Raw genomic sequence first — 13,317 nt, forward strand, 5'->3', positions numbered from 1 at the left:
TCAACCAATAATCAGCATTTCTTGATAACAAATTCTCAAAACCACAAAAATAATCTCCAGTTTCGATCTTATAGCATTTATAGTAGCTTTTTAAATGTAATACATTATTATATAATTTTTGTCAATTATTGTGGTTCGCCTGTGATGCTCAAGCTCTGTTCTACTATACAGATGTTTTGTAGTCCAGTTGTGGGGTTTTGCTGGGAAAAGTGATGGTGTCATAATATATCATGTGTAATTCAAGTTTTGTGGCTCTGAATGTGATGCTATTGTTGTCAAATAAAAAAACTTTTTCTGATATGTTACAGGTGAATAGAAATGGTTAATCTTAGCCCGTTGCTATAGGGTTTCTAGGCAACTTGACAACATCAGAATATATGATATAGATAAGAACCTTCAGAGGCCTAAGATCCACCTGTTTGCCAAGTTTCTTTTACTTTACAAGTTTCTTTTCTTTTTTATTTTATTCCTTGAATTTTTAAAACTTGTTGTGGCTGAGGGTGAACTCTCTGTTGCACCATTGGATTTGCCGCATTTTTGCCTTCAAGTTAGCCTACTGATCACATCACACCTGTGAAAATGTTATGTGAAATGATCACACCTGGAAAACTACTGACACACTTTGTGATCATGCCATTTAATCAGTGCTGTATGATACACTGCATTAAACTCGCTTCAACAATGGCTTTCCGAGTCAGTTATCATGCTGAGGTTAGGCATTAGCTCAAAGCAGAAATCATCATTTTCTGTTCAATATTCACATCTCACGATGAGTATTAAAGGTACATCTACTGATTTTATGAATCCTAATGTATCACTTAATGCCTTTCATTAGTAATGTTTATTAAAGCAGCTGCAGATGGTTGATAAAGGGATGAATGAATTGGTTTTCTTGAGCCACTCATGTTACTGATTCATGAATGTATCAGCATTTTGGACAAAAATATCCACTAAACATTACGTATTTAATTTCCCAGCACTCTCTTCTGAAAATGCTGAGTCATCGAGTCATGACTACATGAGTCACTATCTGACCATGTGAGCTGTCCCAATACGGTAGGCTGTGCCAGTGATATGTTGTTTTTCGGTCTGAAGAATTAATTGTTTAATAAGCTTCACCTAGATTTACCTAACCCCCCTGATTTCCTGCTTAATTCTAATGAGCTGAATCACCAACAGTTCAGACAGGATTCTACTAATGTATGAATGGTTAGCGAGAAGCAGCGAAAAGGCAGACGCCATGCTGTGCTATTGTTTTCCAATCTACTTGACTTGCAGATTATGTGTTGGTAAGTCTGCAGGCTAAATGCATATTCAGTCAACCAAGACACTGTACTTTATGTTCATCAGTGCCTTCAAGATTACCATTTAAGTCACAGACATCTGTCAACTTTGTTAGTCAGCTTACAGTATAAAAGCTGTGGAAAACCAATCTGTTTCCCCCTTTTGTGATATGTCAACAAATGCAAAATCACAACTATATTTCTTGTTATAGCTGATAAAATTATTAAATCTTGTATTAACCTTTGTGTTTACAGAATCTTGTCACACACTCTCTTTTTAAACTTGTTATCAGTATTCACCATATTTCGTGACAATGAAAACCCCCAGTACATTGTGATTCAATTCAATAATGAATACACTCTTTATTAAACTCTGTGGTTGTTTCGGGAGAATTAAGCAGTTTGTTTTGTGAGACAGAACTCCATTTGATTGCACATAGTCTCAAAACATTTTTCAAGCATAAAAGCCAAACACTTTTTCATGTTTCAGCTTTTAGGAGTTTGCTTTTGTTCTTTTGCTTAAGAGATGTCAGCCGTAAAGCGAATATAGTTTATTTGTCTAAAAGTACAACAGGCTGAAGATTATGGGAAGATGTGATTTAGAAAAATTGTACTATATGCATCACTACTTGCAGGTTTCAACACTAAAAAAATAAAATAAAATAAAGAATATAAACACAATATTGCATTGCATTAAGATTGCATCATACAGGTGTTTCTTTTTGCCAGTAGTTCTAATCTTTCTTATTCAGTAAAGGGATTTAGAATGTGAAGAAACAGCATACTACTTAATTGAATAATCCAAATCTTTCTCACCCTTGCTAGGATGGTTTTCTGTGACAAACACAGATGCTATAGCAGGCTCCTTGATCTCTGTGATCCTAAGGATCTTTTCTTCAGGTGAGTTTTAATTGTCTTACCTTGCTGGAGCTGTGGTGGAGTGTGTCACTGTAGATGGTGCCAGTCTCCCAGTTCTTAATCTTTATAAAGCGGGGGCATTTGGAAGGGCTGCCATTCTGCAGTGACTTACTGGGTGAGGTCCTGCCCTCAGCTGGAGGCTGTAAAAAACACAGAGACATTCACACATGACTCATTTCTTCATACCCTTGTACTTTAACTGTCTAATATGTTCTGGCCTTGGTAATACTTTTGGTGGAAACTGGATAGATTGTTTATAACTGGGAGTCATACCGAAGTAAGTTGAAAAGTGACACAGACCTCCCACTGCCAGGAAATGGATTTGAGTGCATAAAGTTGGACATGAGAGTTTGACGTAAGAATACTATGTGAAATATCTGAAAGCATTTCAACTGGCTGCCTCAGTGAACCTCAGCCCTTTGTTCTCAAGGAATATTGATTTGTGATTGTGCTTATGTCTCTCTCACTCAGGCCTATGCACAGAAACCATCTGCATTCTTTCCTTTCTCCATTTCTCTCCAGAATAAAGGCAATCAGCATTTAACAGCAGGTTGATGGCAAGCTAACTCTAGGCTCACATGGTTTTCCAGTACTGTAGCTATTGACTGATGAATGGCTGCAATTTAACCCCAAAGCCAACTGTAAGAGCTCCTGGAGAAGGCAGCAAATGATTGCCAAAGATCAGAGTAATCAATTGCACACCTTGGAAGCTCTTTCATCATCTTCCACAGCTTTGTTAGTCAAACAGTGGTGCAGCTTTTGAAATACTTGCTTGCATGCTTGCTGGAGCAATGAATACCGACAGTGTCACACTTGTGGGGTCTCACTGTCATTTGATGTCCTCTCAAACTGTAGGAAGGAGTGAATAGAATCTGATTTTACACGCACAAGTAGTGTGTTTAATGCTCGAACAACAATAACCCCCGCCGAGCACCTCAGATATGACGTGAGGTTGTGGATAAGATGAAAGATCATTGTACCATAAGGAGAATGCACATCAAACAGGCAAAGTATTTCAGATGTGGAAAAATTAAGCCTTTCTGACTTAAAAAAGAAATAAAAGTTGTGTATCATTTGAATGTAAGGCTTGTTGCTCACGGGCTGGAAGATAGCTTTGGCATTTACATTTATTTCATTTTATTTTTATTTTTTATCGCTATCTGCAAGTTTCAGAGAACCGCGTTTCTTTGAACAATCGCTAAATACAGTATAGATGTGGGTTTTTTCTGCCATCAAGATCCTTTTAGAATAATTCTCCCTACATGTTTAACTTCCAGGTAAAATGAATTATTTTATGCGTTTGTTTGTTTATTTGATTGTAACAGCTCAAGTTAGGTAAGGGGAAAAAGTGATTGCCTAAGACTAGCCCATTGTCATCCTTGTTATGACCCAATGTACTGTACAAAGATGGTCACTGTTTACAAATGCAAAGATAATACAACCTAAAACATAATCACACCATAGCCAGTGGTCTTAAGACACTTAAGGGACGGTGTTTCCTTTTGCTCTTCCCATAATCTGGTTGCAAGTTTTGCTATCTGTTAATTTAAACATAGTTTGGAGTGAGAATCTCAAACCACATCATGAAAGTGCATTTTTGCCCAGTTTGGTGTGGGAACATGTGAAACGGGCCACTTTCATGAATAAATCAGCACTCTAAGTCTGATAAGACATAAACATTTCTCATCGGAGGGAATAGAAGAAAGGCTTAATCTCGTTTTGTTTTAATCCAGTGAAGGTCTGCCTAAGTCTTTGTTAGACTTGAGGGTGATAAGCAGCAAAACAAAATAAAGAAGAATAAAACAAAAAAATAAAGAAAACTGGATTTACATCCAAAGTCTGCAGTTTATTGATAAAATCTGCTAGCAACAGCTGCTATTACAGTCTTCAACTGATAATATTGTTGGCACCACAAGTATTTTGAATGGCAAAACTGCATAAATAATATGTTCCAGTGCCTAATGTCAAAAAAGCATTTGCTGGTGCATGTATCATGCTTTATCTGTTTAAATGACCCAGTCCTCCCCAAGATATTACACACAGACTTATCTCTTATTTTAAATCCTGAGCCCTCAATATCAAGAATAAGGTGTGGTTATGTCAGAAGGGAGGATCCATGGTGCTAGAAATTAAGATAATTGAAGCTAATTAGATGAAAATGATTTCATAATGGGGCATAATCATTTTCTGGTAAATGTGGTTATGCAGTAAAGTTCCCCACCCACCCAAACAAAACCCTCTGATGGGAAATCAAGATGAAGCGCACAGGACAGATGTAGATATGAATAGAGAAATGAATGAAATTGAGAGTTTGAGAGAAGAGATATGTTCTATATTTTAGATTTTGAAGACAAATACATTTCTGATTTGACAACTGATGCCTTCTTCAGTGATGATTAAGCCATAATGTGCAAAAAAAGGAAGCACAGAGGCATATTTTCTGTTTTCAGTGGAGTATCAGAGTTGGTGACTCCATAAATCACTAGACGGTTGAATATGAGAGAACATCCCACCACCTTGCCTTTTCAGTCAGCTTATTACACATTAAATTATGCAGAAGCTTAAGTGAGAGACACATGGAAAATCCTTCACCAAAGTGAGAAAACTAATTTGCAGGGCATCAATGTGTCACTTAAAATCTTTGTAGTCAAAAAGGGGAAAAAATCATCTCCATTTTCTGAAACTATTTAACTTTTGTGTTTATAATGAACTTATTGTTGTACTTGAGTCTGTCACATTAAGTACTAAGCAGGGAGCCATCAAAGTTAGTATGAGTGTCTAGCAAAACGCCTGCAGGGGAGGTTCCTGCTGCATGAGTAAGTGCACATATACTGGACACACATTGATTCCAGTTCCCAAACACACATTCTCACAGGCAAATAGGCTTCCTCAACTTTAGCAACTACACACGACAATGAAAGACATATGGCTTCTTACTCCATTAAACATTTCTACTCTGTTATCAAGCACCATCCATATCTCCCCTCCCTCCCACTTTCTAACCCTCTCATACATATATTCTCTCAAGCATCCACATTAACACTCTCTCTTGTGGAGGTCTGAGAGGATGGATCAATTTAAGAGGGGTCACATTTGATGGTGCGAGACAGATCAGCAGCTGCACGCATTCATTAGGCCATCCTGTCTCATTGATGGGGCCTTGAAGTGGGATAACCATGTGCAGATTACTATCCCTATCGCTGACATTTAGACCTGTGGCCAGATCCTTCTGTGTAGAAGGCATAATCTGGGTTTAATGCTGCACAATCTTGCTGATGGTTGGATCTAATGTCTAGGTGATAGGATCTTAAGCAAAGGCTTTGCACAATGTAAAAAGAACATGGATGTGCATGCTCAGTTTGTGAATGCATGGGACCATAGAACACTGTGGATGATTGTTTTAAGGGCACAGAACCATAAAGGCAGTCACAGATTTACATGCATTACACAGCTGAACTAACCAAGCCTGCACAGGAAGACTCGAACACACAGGGAACACAAAAAGGTTTATTTTCCAAATTCTTGATCTATCAAAGTATAGATGAAAAACTTATGCTTACACCTGCTTTCTTTCACTCTAAATCATTTCAAGGGCTGGGAATTTGTTTCACTTTACCTTGTCAGTGTCAGCATTGTTAAGCACCACCGGCATGTTTTCCAGCATTCTGTCATTATCTGGCACCAGCTGTGGGGATGTGCCATTTCCCACGCCAAGGTCCCTAGAAGTCAGATACAATTTTCTGTCAGGTGTATAAACTCGCATCTGGTGCAAACTAATCTTTCATTTTAATTTAAAACCTCATCCAAGACATGCATACACATACACATCAAACAAGCATTCCGTTTTGCAAAGAACGAACAAAAAAAAGAGGATCTGTAGACACTCTAAAATACTGTTAAATAAGGAAACCTTGTACAATTTTTAAAAGCTCTGCACACCCACGAAGGAATTTCTCTGTTCAGAACATAGTGGGTGCACAAAGACAGGCATAGCTCACCGCTTCAGTCAGACACATTTATGTGACTAAACTTTTACACTGAAAACACAGATTTTAAGTTCATTTCAAAAGTGTTTCTGCTACTTTTAAGTTGTTAAATTGAACTGAAAATACTTTGCAAGTTCATGCAAATAAGTGGTAGTGAAAAAACATCCGTTTAGCATCTCTTGCCTATGTGGTCTTTGTTTAGAAATTCATGTGTTTATTACTAGTTCAATTCTACAGCCTAAACTGTTTGTGTGTGTAATAGTAAGAAAATACAGATTTAAGTGTTTTCCTGAATCGAAAATCAGACACAGAGATGCATAAACAGATGGTGAATCAAGGTGACTGACCGCAGATCTGTTTTTCTTTCAGTAAATAGCCCTACAGTATGAACGGCTGTTATTCATCAGAGATAAAAGAAAAAAAAAACATATGAACAGTGAGAGCTCTCTGTGAGCTGTAACTATCTAATCCTAAGAGATTGAATGAGAAAGGGGGGAAGGGATATCCCTGAGCTGCCGCTCTTGCAAACCATATGAGACCAAAGTCGTCTTTGTGTGATTTCAAGTTTGCGTTCCTCCAATCGAAAGCGCCCACGCACATTGTGCCTCCTACTTTCTTTCACACTCCCCCTCCCCACCCCCATAAGCATGCGTGCATGCTAATTGTAAATTCTCACAGGCATCCTTTCTCCCTTTCACACCCCCTGTCACACTGTATCTCTTTATTGCCGCAATTTGCGAGATCATATTCATCCCCACAAATCGGAGGTGGAGTTCAAACATGCAGAAACAATGAGAGAAGTTGCATGTGTCATTTGTCATTAGCTCTGACTCAACCTCATGCTTAATTGTGAAACTGTAATTGCTTCTCCTCTGAAAACAAGCAACACTGGCTATAATGTGAGTTTATTTTCTGTGCAAATAGGTATAATTTGCAATGAAAAAATGACCAGAGATTAAAAAAAATTTATTATTTAGTATTAAAAAATATATTAGTATTATTCATCACTCTAACCTTTCTCTCCTCAGCATCTCTTTAGAAATAATTTTCCGACAGCAAAATAGAATTAAGTTAACTGACTCTTACCAGTGCTGAACAAATCTCAGCATGCACAATCAAATGTATTTAAATCCCTATTTGTGGGAGCACAGGTGGCAGCATTAGGTACGGTTGTTTAACCATACACTTTGGTGTTTTTGCATTGAGGTTTTTCCTTTTGTTGTGTTCTGTCTTTTCAGAGCACGTGTTTCTCAAGAAGGCAATGAATCACTCAAAGGGTATTTATGAAAGAGAGGAGGATGCACATGGATTGGTCAAGAATGAGATATTGATTCAAGAAGACTGCAGCCTCAATTTGATTTTAATTGGTCGTGGGAGTACAATGGTAGATAACTGAGACGCCGATAACAGTACACTGTGCAGAGCATGTAGACTGAATCGAGGATGTTATATTATCCCTGACTTAGAAGCCTTGTGAAAAACTCATCTAGAGGGAAAACTTAAACAAACTGCAAGAAATCCAAGTCTTCCTCAATAAATCATAAAATAAAAGTCTAATGTGTAAAATAAACAGAATTGTTACCAGTTTTGCACTTTTTCAAAACTACTGTTATGCATAAATACCGCAGGACCTGAACTCTATATCCAAGAGGGGCTGTTCGTAAGAAGCGCAGCTCACTTACAAACTGATAGACAATACATTTTTTTTCTGTAAAGCTTTATGTTACAGAAAACTAATTAACTAATTAATTATCCATGATTAATGTAGGAAGTCGCATCCATTACTGATAAAGCACTTGCCTACTGGGAAATGCTCACATGCTGTGTATTTTAATCCTGGTGAAACAGCCTCAATGCATACAGCAAGCAAAAAGAAAAAAAAGTAAAAAGTAAAAAGAAAAGTAGCTTTACATCTATAAAAAAGCAAAAGTTTGACAAACTGCCAAACTGTTTAAAGGATGTATTTGTAAGCCTACATAAAGCAGCTGGTTCAGCAGTAGAAGAATACCAACTGAATTGGTCCTGAGAAATGTTGTGAGCAATTTTATTTTAAGTGAGGCTTGCTAGAGACCAGCAGGCAGACGATAATTACTTGGCACTGTAAGCTGAGTCATATTAGTTGAATGAGAGACTGTCTATTACAGCTAATTAACACAGATGCGTCAGGTAGTTCAGAATCTTCGGGGTGGCAGAGTGAACAGGGATACTTTCAATCACAAGACCAGGTGCAAGTTCTTGTGTCAGCCAATAGCCACCATCTTTAAGAGTCCTTGAACTGCATCCTGAGTCTAATTCTATCTGGTCTCTGACGGCAACCCTCACTGTGAAGAGGATGGTGGACAAAGACACTTTAACTAAGGGATCAATAAGGTTGTATCACATCACAAATTACCAGGCCACTTGAATCTCGGCATCTCTTCTCCCAGCATTCCTCTGGCCTTCTCCATTGATCTCCTTTTTGCTGTTTTTGATGAGGCGCAGCACTGGTTCAATCTCCTTGAGCAGTTCATTGTTTTCCTCCAGCCCGTTGCACAGGAGAGCTCCACGGCCCCCATCCCTCATCAGCAGGGGGTCCTGGCCTTGCATGCCTCCCCTCTGTAGGAGGGACTGGGTGATGGATGGAGAGGAGAGGTTCTCAATGGCTCTTAGCTGGTTATCCTTGTTGACCTGCTGCTGTTGCCCAGGGCTCAATGCGTTGAGAGGGGACCACTGCTCGTAGGACTTTGATGATGGTAACACAGGGCGTGTGACCCTCACTGTACGCTGGCGCCCATCTCCAGAAAGCGTGGTCTCCAGGTGTGTGGTGAAGCCCTCAGGCCCACGGAGAATCAGCACGGCATGGCTCTCAGGCATCACATTCTTCAGTGTCTCCAGGGCCCGTTCATATGACAGATCCACCAGGGGCTTGTTGTTGACTGCCAGAACAATGTCGCCCACTTGCACCAGGCCACACTCCTCAGCTGCTCCACCACGGATGAGGTCTGACACAATGACAGGTGGCTTGGAAACTCTTTGCTTCACCAGGAAGCCCAGACCGCCAACCTTCCTCTTAAAAAGGCGCACTGAGATGATGTTGGGCTGGAGCTGGCACACTGTAGGCTCCGACTCCTGCATGGTGCCTGTGTATTGTTGTGTGTAATTGTGTGTGCTTGTCTGTGTGTGTATAAGTGTGTCCTCAGGAAGATTTCTGGAAAGCAACAGAAGTAGAAAGAGGAGGAGGGAAATAAAAGTTCTATTAGTTTTGAATGAAATTACATTGACAGCATGATTTGTTTACAGTGTGTTAATTTAACATCAGTCACAGAGGGGTATATGAGTCATTAAAGCAGAGTGCTTTCACAAGGTAATGTTACACAGATCATTAAGTCCTGCTGAGCTACAGATGCAAAATATTGTCATAAACATGAAAAGCATATTATCCTACTTATCACATGGCCATGTTCTGTAATGTTTAAAAAAGCAAATATTGAGTATATAAAAACTGAAAGATTAATTGCACTTTGGAATGTCAATATTTGATTTCTCTAGTGGAAAAATTTCCTGCTGCATTTGATCAAGAACCTGGTACAATTTGGACTTATTTCTTTTTCTTAATACATCATTGAGTTGATGCACCAGTGACAGTGATCGAATAATATTTTCTCTGATCTCTATGATTTCCTGGGGGTACTTGATATAATGAATCATTTACATATACTTTGCATGCTTAAGCACAGGATTGGCGTACTTATATATGGTAGGATTGCTGCTCTTACCATTAGAAACACAGGTAAGGTAATAGCTAAGGTTTCACTTTTGTTTGAGGTTTCAGTAATTAACACACACACACACACACACACACACACACACACACACACACACACACACACACACACACACACACACACACACACACACACCAGTCTGGAGTGCATTGTCTTTCACCACATGCTTAAGCCTCTGCACTTCCAATGAACTTTACAGATGATTAAAAAAAACGTGTCAGTCTTCACGACGCTACAATAATGCGTTTACCTCTTTAATTCAACGCCACTACATTTGTTCTTTGAGATCGTTACATCTGGTCGCGTGGGTGATGGCGCCTGCAAATGTACAGTAGGCACTCAAGTAAAGCTGCTCAGTGCGCCCGCTACGCAGACAGTAAAGAAGGGCAGGCATGCTGCTGCATAGCAGAAATAATTCAGCACCAAGGTCAGCGCCCCTCTGAACGCTGACGGTCTTCACATTCCAGTTTTGGTTATTCCAAAAAAAAAAAAAGGTAAAAAAAAAATCTTTAAAAAAAATCTAGAGAGGGTTTTTTGAACTCTTGCCTACTTTTCAGAAATCCACTTGACAGAAAATCAACTTCTCCAAAGCTCTCATGACAATATGCACGTTTCCCAATATTTACTAAAGGCATGTAAACCTTTTAGTTGAATCAGTTCATCAAACAACCACTCCCGTACAAGTGAAATCACACATTCCGGGGGGCGGGGTCATGGCTTCAGTTCATAGCCTTGGGAAAAACTGCCACTAATCCATAAATATTAGCTTAGCTCTCCTGAGGTGCTGGAGTCCTCCTTTGTAGCTGCACCCCACGAAGATAGGAAATTGCCAATAACAGACGTGGAAAGTGATGGAAATGTGCTCTGAATATGAGGATTAAAATCTTTTTTGAGATTGCCGCTCTGTTTGGTTTGGGTAGAACGATTATCTGTTAGGCAACATAGTGGTCATAGTCGTCTAAATGTTAACTAGGTTACAATGCTATTATCTAGAGTGGGCAAACAACTGTTTACTAAGCTGTATGCAATGTGGCTTATAGCTTGCCCGTATTCGTTGACAAATGTGTACGTACATAGCCTATATCTGACTCAAATCACGATCTACTGTAATAGTCCAGAGTTATTAAGTACTTGTTAGGTATTCCTTAATTCTTAATGTTTTTGGTAACTCCTGGTTGAGTTTGTTTCTGCAAAGTTTGCATGTATGTTTTCATTTTTAATAACTCATTTCTAATAATTTACCGTTTGAAGTGATAAACTGCCCACTTATAACTCATTTTTACACCAAAGTTTTCAATATGGCGTGAACCAATGGGAGAAAAGAGGGATCGGAGGTCGTCTCCTCTCAAGGACCCAGTGACAGTATTAAAAACTTTACAAATGTTTATGTTGTGCTCACATGTTGCTCATAAAAGTTGCCACTAAGAAAATGAATGAACTGGGTACCAGGCAGCATTATTTTAACAGGTCGGCCCCTTATACCTCAGTGCCATGTTGTTAAAGGGAACATCGAGGCTGCACATAATACATAATGTTAGGGTGATAATATGGACCGAACAGCATTGTTTTAGCGGATTAAGAGATTATCCGGCAAGGCGCCAAACAAACACACAGGTGAGATTTATTTCGGGAACTGTCCCCACTCTGCTTGCAGAAGCAACAAAACGAACAAATGAGAAGTTTATTAAAAATACCTATACTAAGGTAAAATATTAATTAATAAATAAAATTAACAAATAGAAAAAAAAAACCGAGAACCAAATTACACATTTTTCCAATACCCCCTAGCTGTGAAAGCAAGAATGTCTGATTTCTGTTGTCAAATCCAAAGCGAAACTGCGTGTTGCTAAGAAAAACACTTGCCAATGCTCGGGAAACAAAGATTAACTGGGAAAGACGACCAAATGACATCAATTAAATATAGAGCAACATCTAGCTTAAAAATGCCCTTTATTACTTTTTGAAAAATCTATGGGTAAATAAATTCAAAACTAGAATAATTTTATTTTGCACTGCTCCTCTCACTGAATACATTCGACAGAAAATCGTAAAATGTTCACATAGACCGCGGATATAGTGTTTATTTTTCTCAGCAACAAGTTCTGGTGACACTTTTGCTCCCAGAAATAAAAATAAAATAAAATAAAAAAAACAGCAGCAAAGGGCTGCCAAATCTACTGCTGTGCATGACAAATAATATTGAAATAAAACTGGTTTGCACATTAGTTTAAGAGCGCTCCATTTATTCTTAAGCTCTTCGTCCACCAGCGGAATGCACAGCCCCATTTTCCACGGAGACAGAAGAAAAAATAAAGGGAGGACAGTGAAGTAAAACAAGAACTCACCCCTGAGTTAAGGTCGCCGGCACAACGACCTGCTGCGGTGAACTTGGGCTAAAACTCCTGCGCTCCTGCTTCTCGGCTTCAGCAGCGGCTACCCAGCTCTTTCATCCAAAGACGTCTCCAAGTCGCTGAAACGCGCTCTGCCTCTCTAGAGACGAGGCACGCTTGTGCCTTTCTGCTCACCGGGGTTCTTTATAAATACAGAGCAACGGGAGACACTGTGACGAGCTCGGAGAGAACCGTGCGCGGGCATTTAAATGAACTGTAGGTGGGTTTAGTTATCTCGGATATCGTCATCACTCAGCATGCAAGTGGTCATGTGCCAAAAAGTGATTCCCAGGGTTTCGTGCTTTTTTCTCTTTCCTTTTTTCAGTGTCTAATATCCTCTTTTCTGATAAATACACAGTGGTTAACAGGAATTTATATATAAAATAAAGAAATGTTCTGTTTTGCAAATATACTTGTAACTCTGCATTATTGTACATGTGTGTCCTACTTGAAACGCCTTTATAGAGCTGTCCTGTTACATTTGTTGCAATTTCTGCTGCCATCTTGATCAGGTCTCTCTTGAAAAAGAGATATTTAATCTCAATGAGACACATAAATATAAAAATCAGTTTGCCATACAATGATTGCAGCTTCGACCTTGTGATGGACATTTTCTTACTGGCTTTAAATGGCTTTATATTATTCATAAGAGATATGTTTGAAAAATAGATAGATCAACAAACCACTGTCAACAGTTTAAATACCAGCAATCCACTCCTCAAAGAGCTGAGAAGAACAGTGGGCACTAAAAGAGAACAACAAGCTAAAACATGCAAATATCCATTCACTCGAATGCCGATTGATGCATTGGGAACAAAAGGGGTTCAGTATCTTGCCCAAGGATACTTTGGCATGTGGACTGTGGGAGTTAGAGATCAATCTACCAAAGTTCCAGTTGGTAGACCACTCACTTTACCACCTGAGCCACAGTCACCCTAAAATGAAGATGACATTAAAAACTCATGGCATATATTTG

The 13,317-nt window shown here is 39.1% G+C and overlaps 1 protein-coding gene across 2 annotated transcripts in view; it reads right to left on the bottom strand.

Annotated features, from left to right (window-relative positions):
* The window catches only part of nos1 (nitric oxide synthase 1 (neuronal)), a 40,219-nt gene extending 27,719 nt beyond the window's left edge, over nt 1–12,500 (bottom strand). For both annotated transcript variants that reach the window (XM_086315220.1, XM_086315221.1), the window contains exons 1-4: nt 12,297–12,500; nt 8,580–9,374; nt 5,818–5,920; nt 2,204–2,341 (exon numbers count right to left, since the gene is read on the bottom strand). In XM_086315220.1, the coding sequence (XP_086171346.1) occupies nt 2,204–2,341; nt 5,818–5,920; nt 8,580–9,301 (963 nt within the window). In that variant the 5' untranslated portion in view covers nt 9,302–9,374; nt 12,297–12,500. The remainder of the gene's footprint in view (nt 1–2,203; nt 2,342–5,817; nt 5,921–8,579; nt 9,375–12,296) is intronic.
* Nucleotides 12,501–13,317: the final 817 nt, after the last annotated feature.

This window comes from Aulonocara sp. 'chitande type north' Nkhata Bay, linkage group LG12, assembly GCF_057382095.1.
Source record: "Aulonocara sp. 'chitande type north' Nkhata Bay isolate Kocher_YH1m ecotype deep benthic linkage group LG12, A_spYH_male_GT1.1, whole genome shotgun sequence".
Lineage (NCBI taxonomy): Eukaryota > Metazoa > Chordata > Actinopteri > Cichliformes > Cichlidae > Aulonocara > Aulonocara sp. 'chitande type north' Nkhata Bay.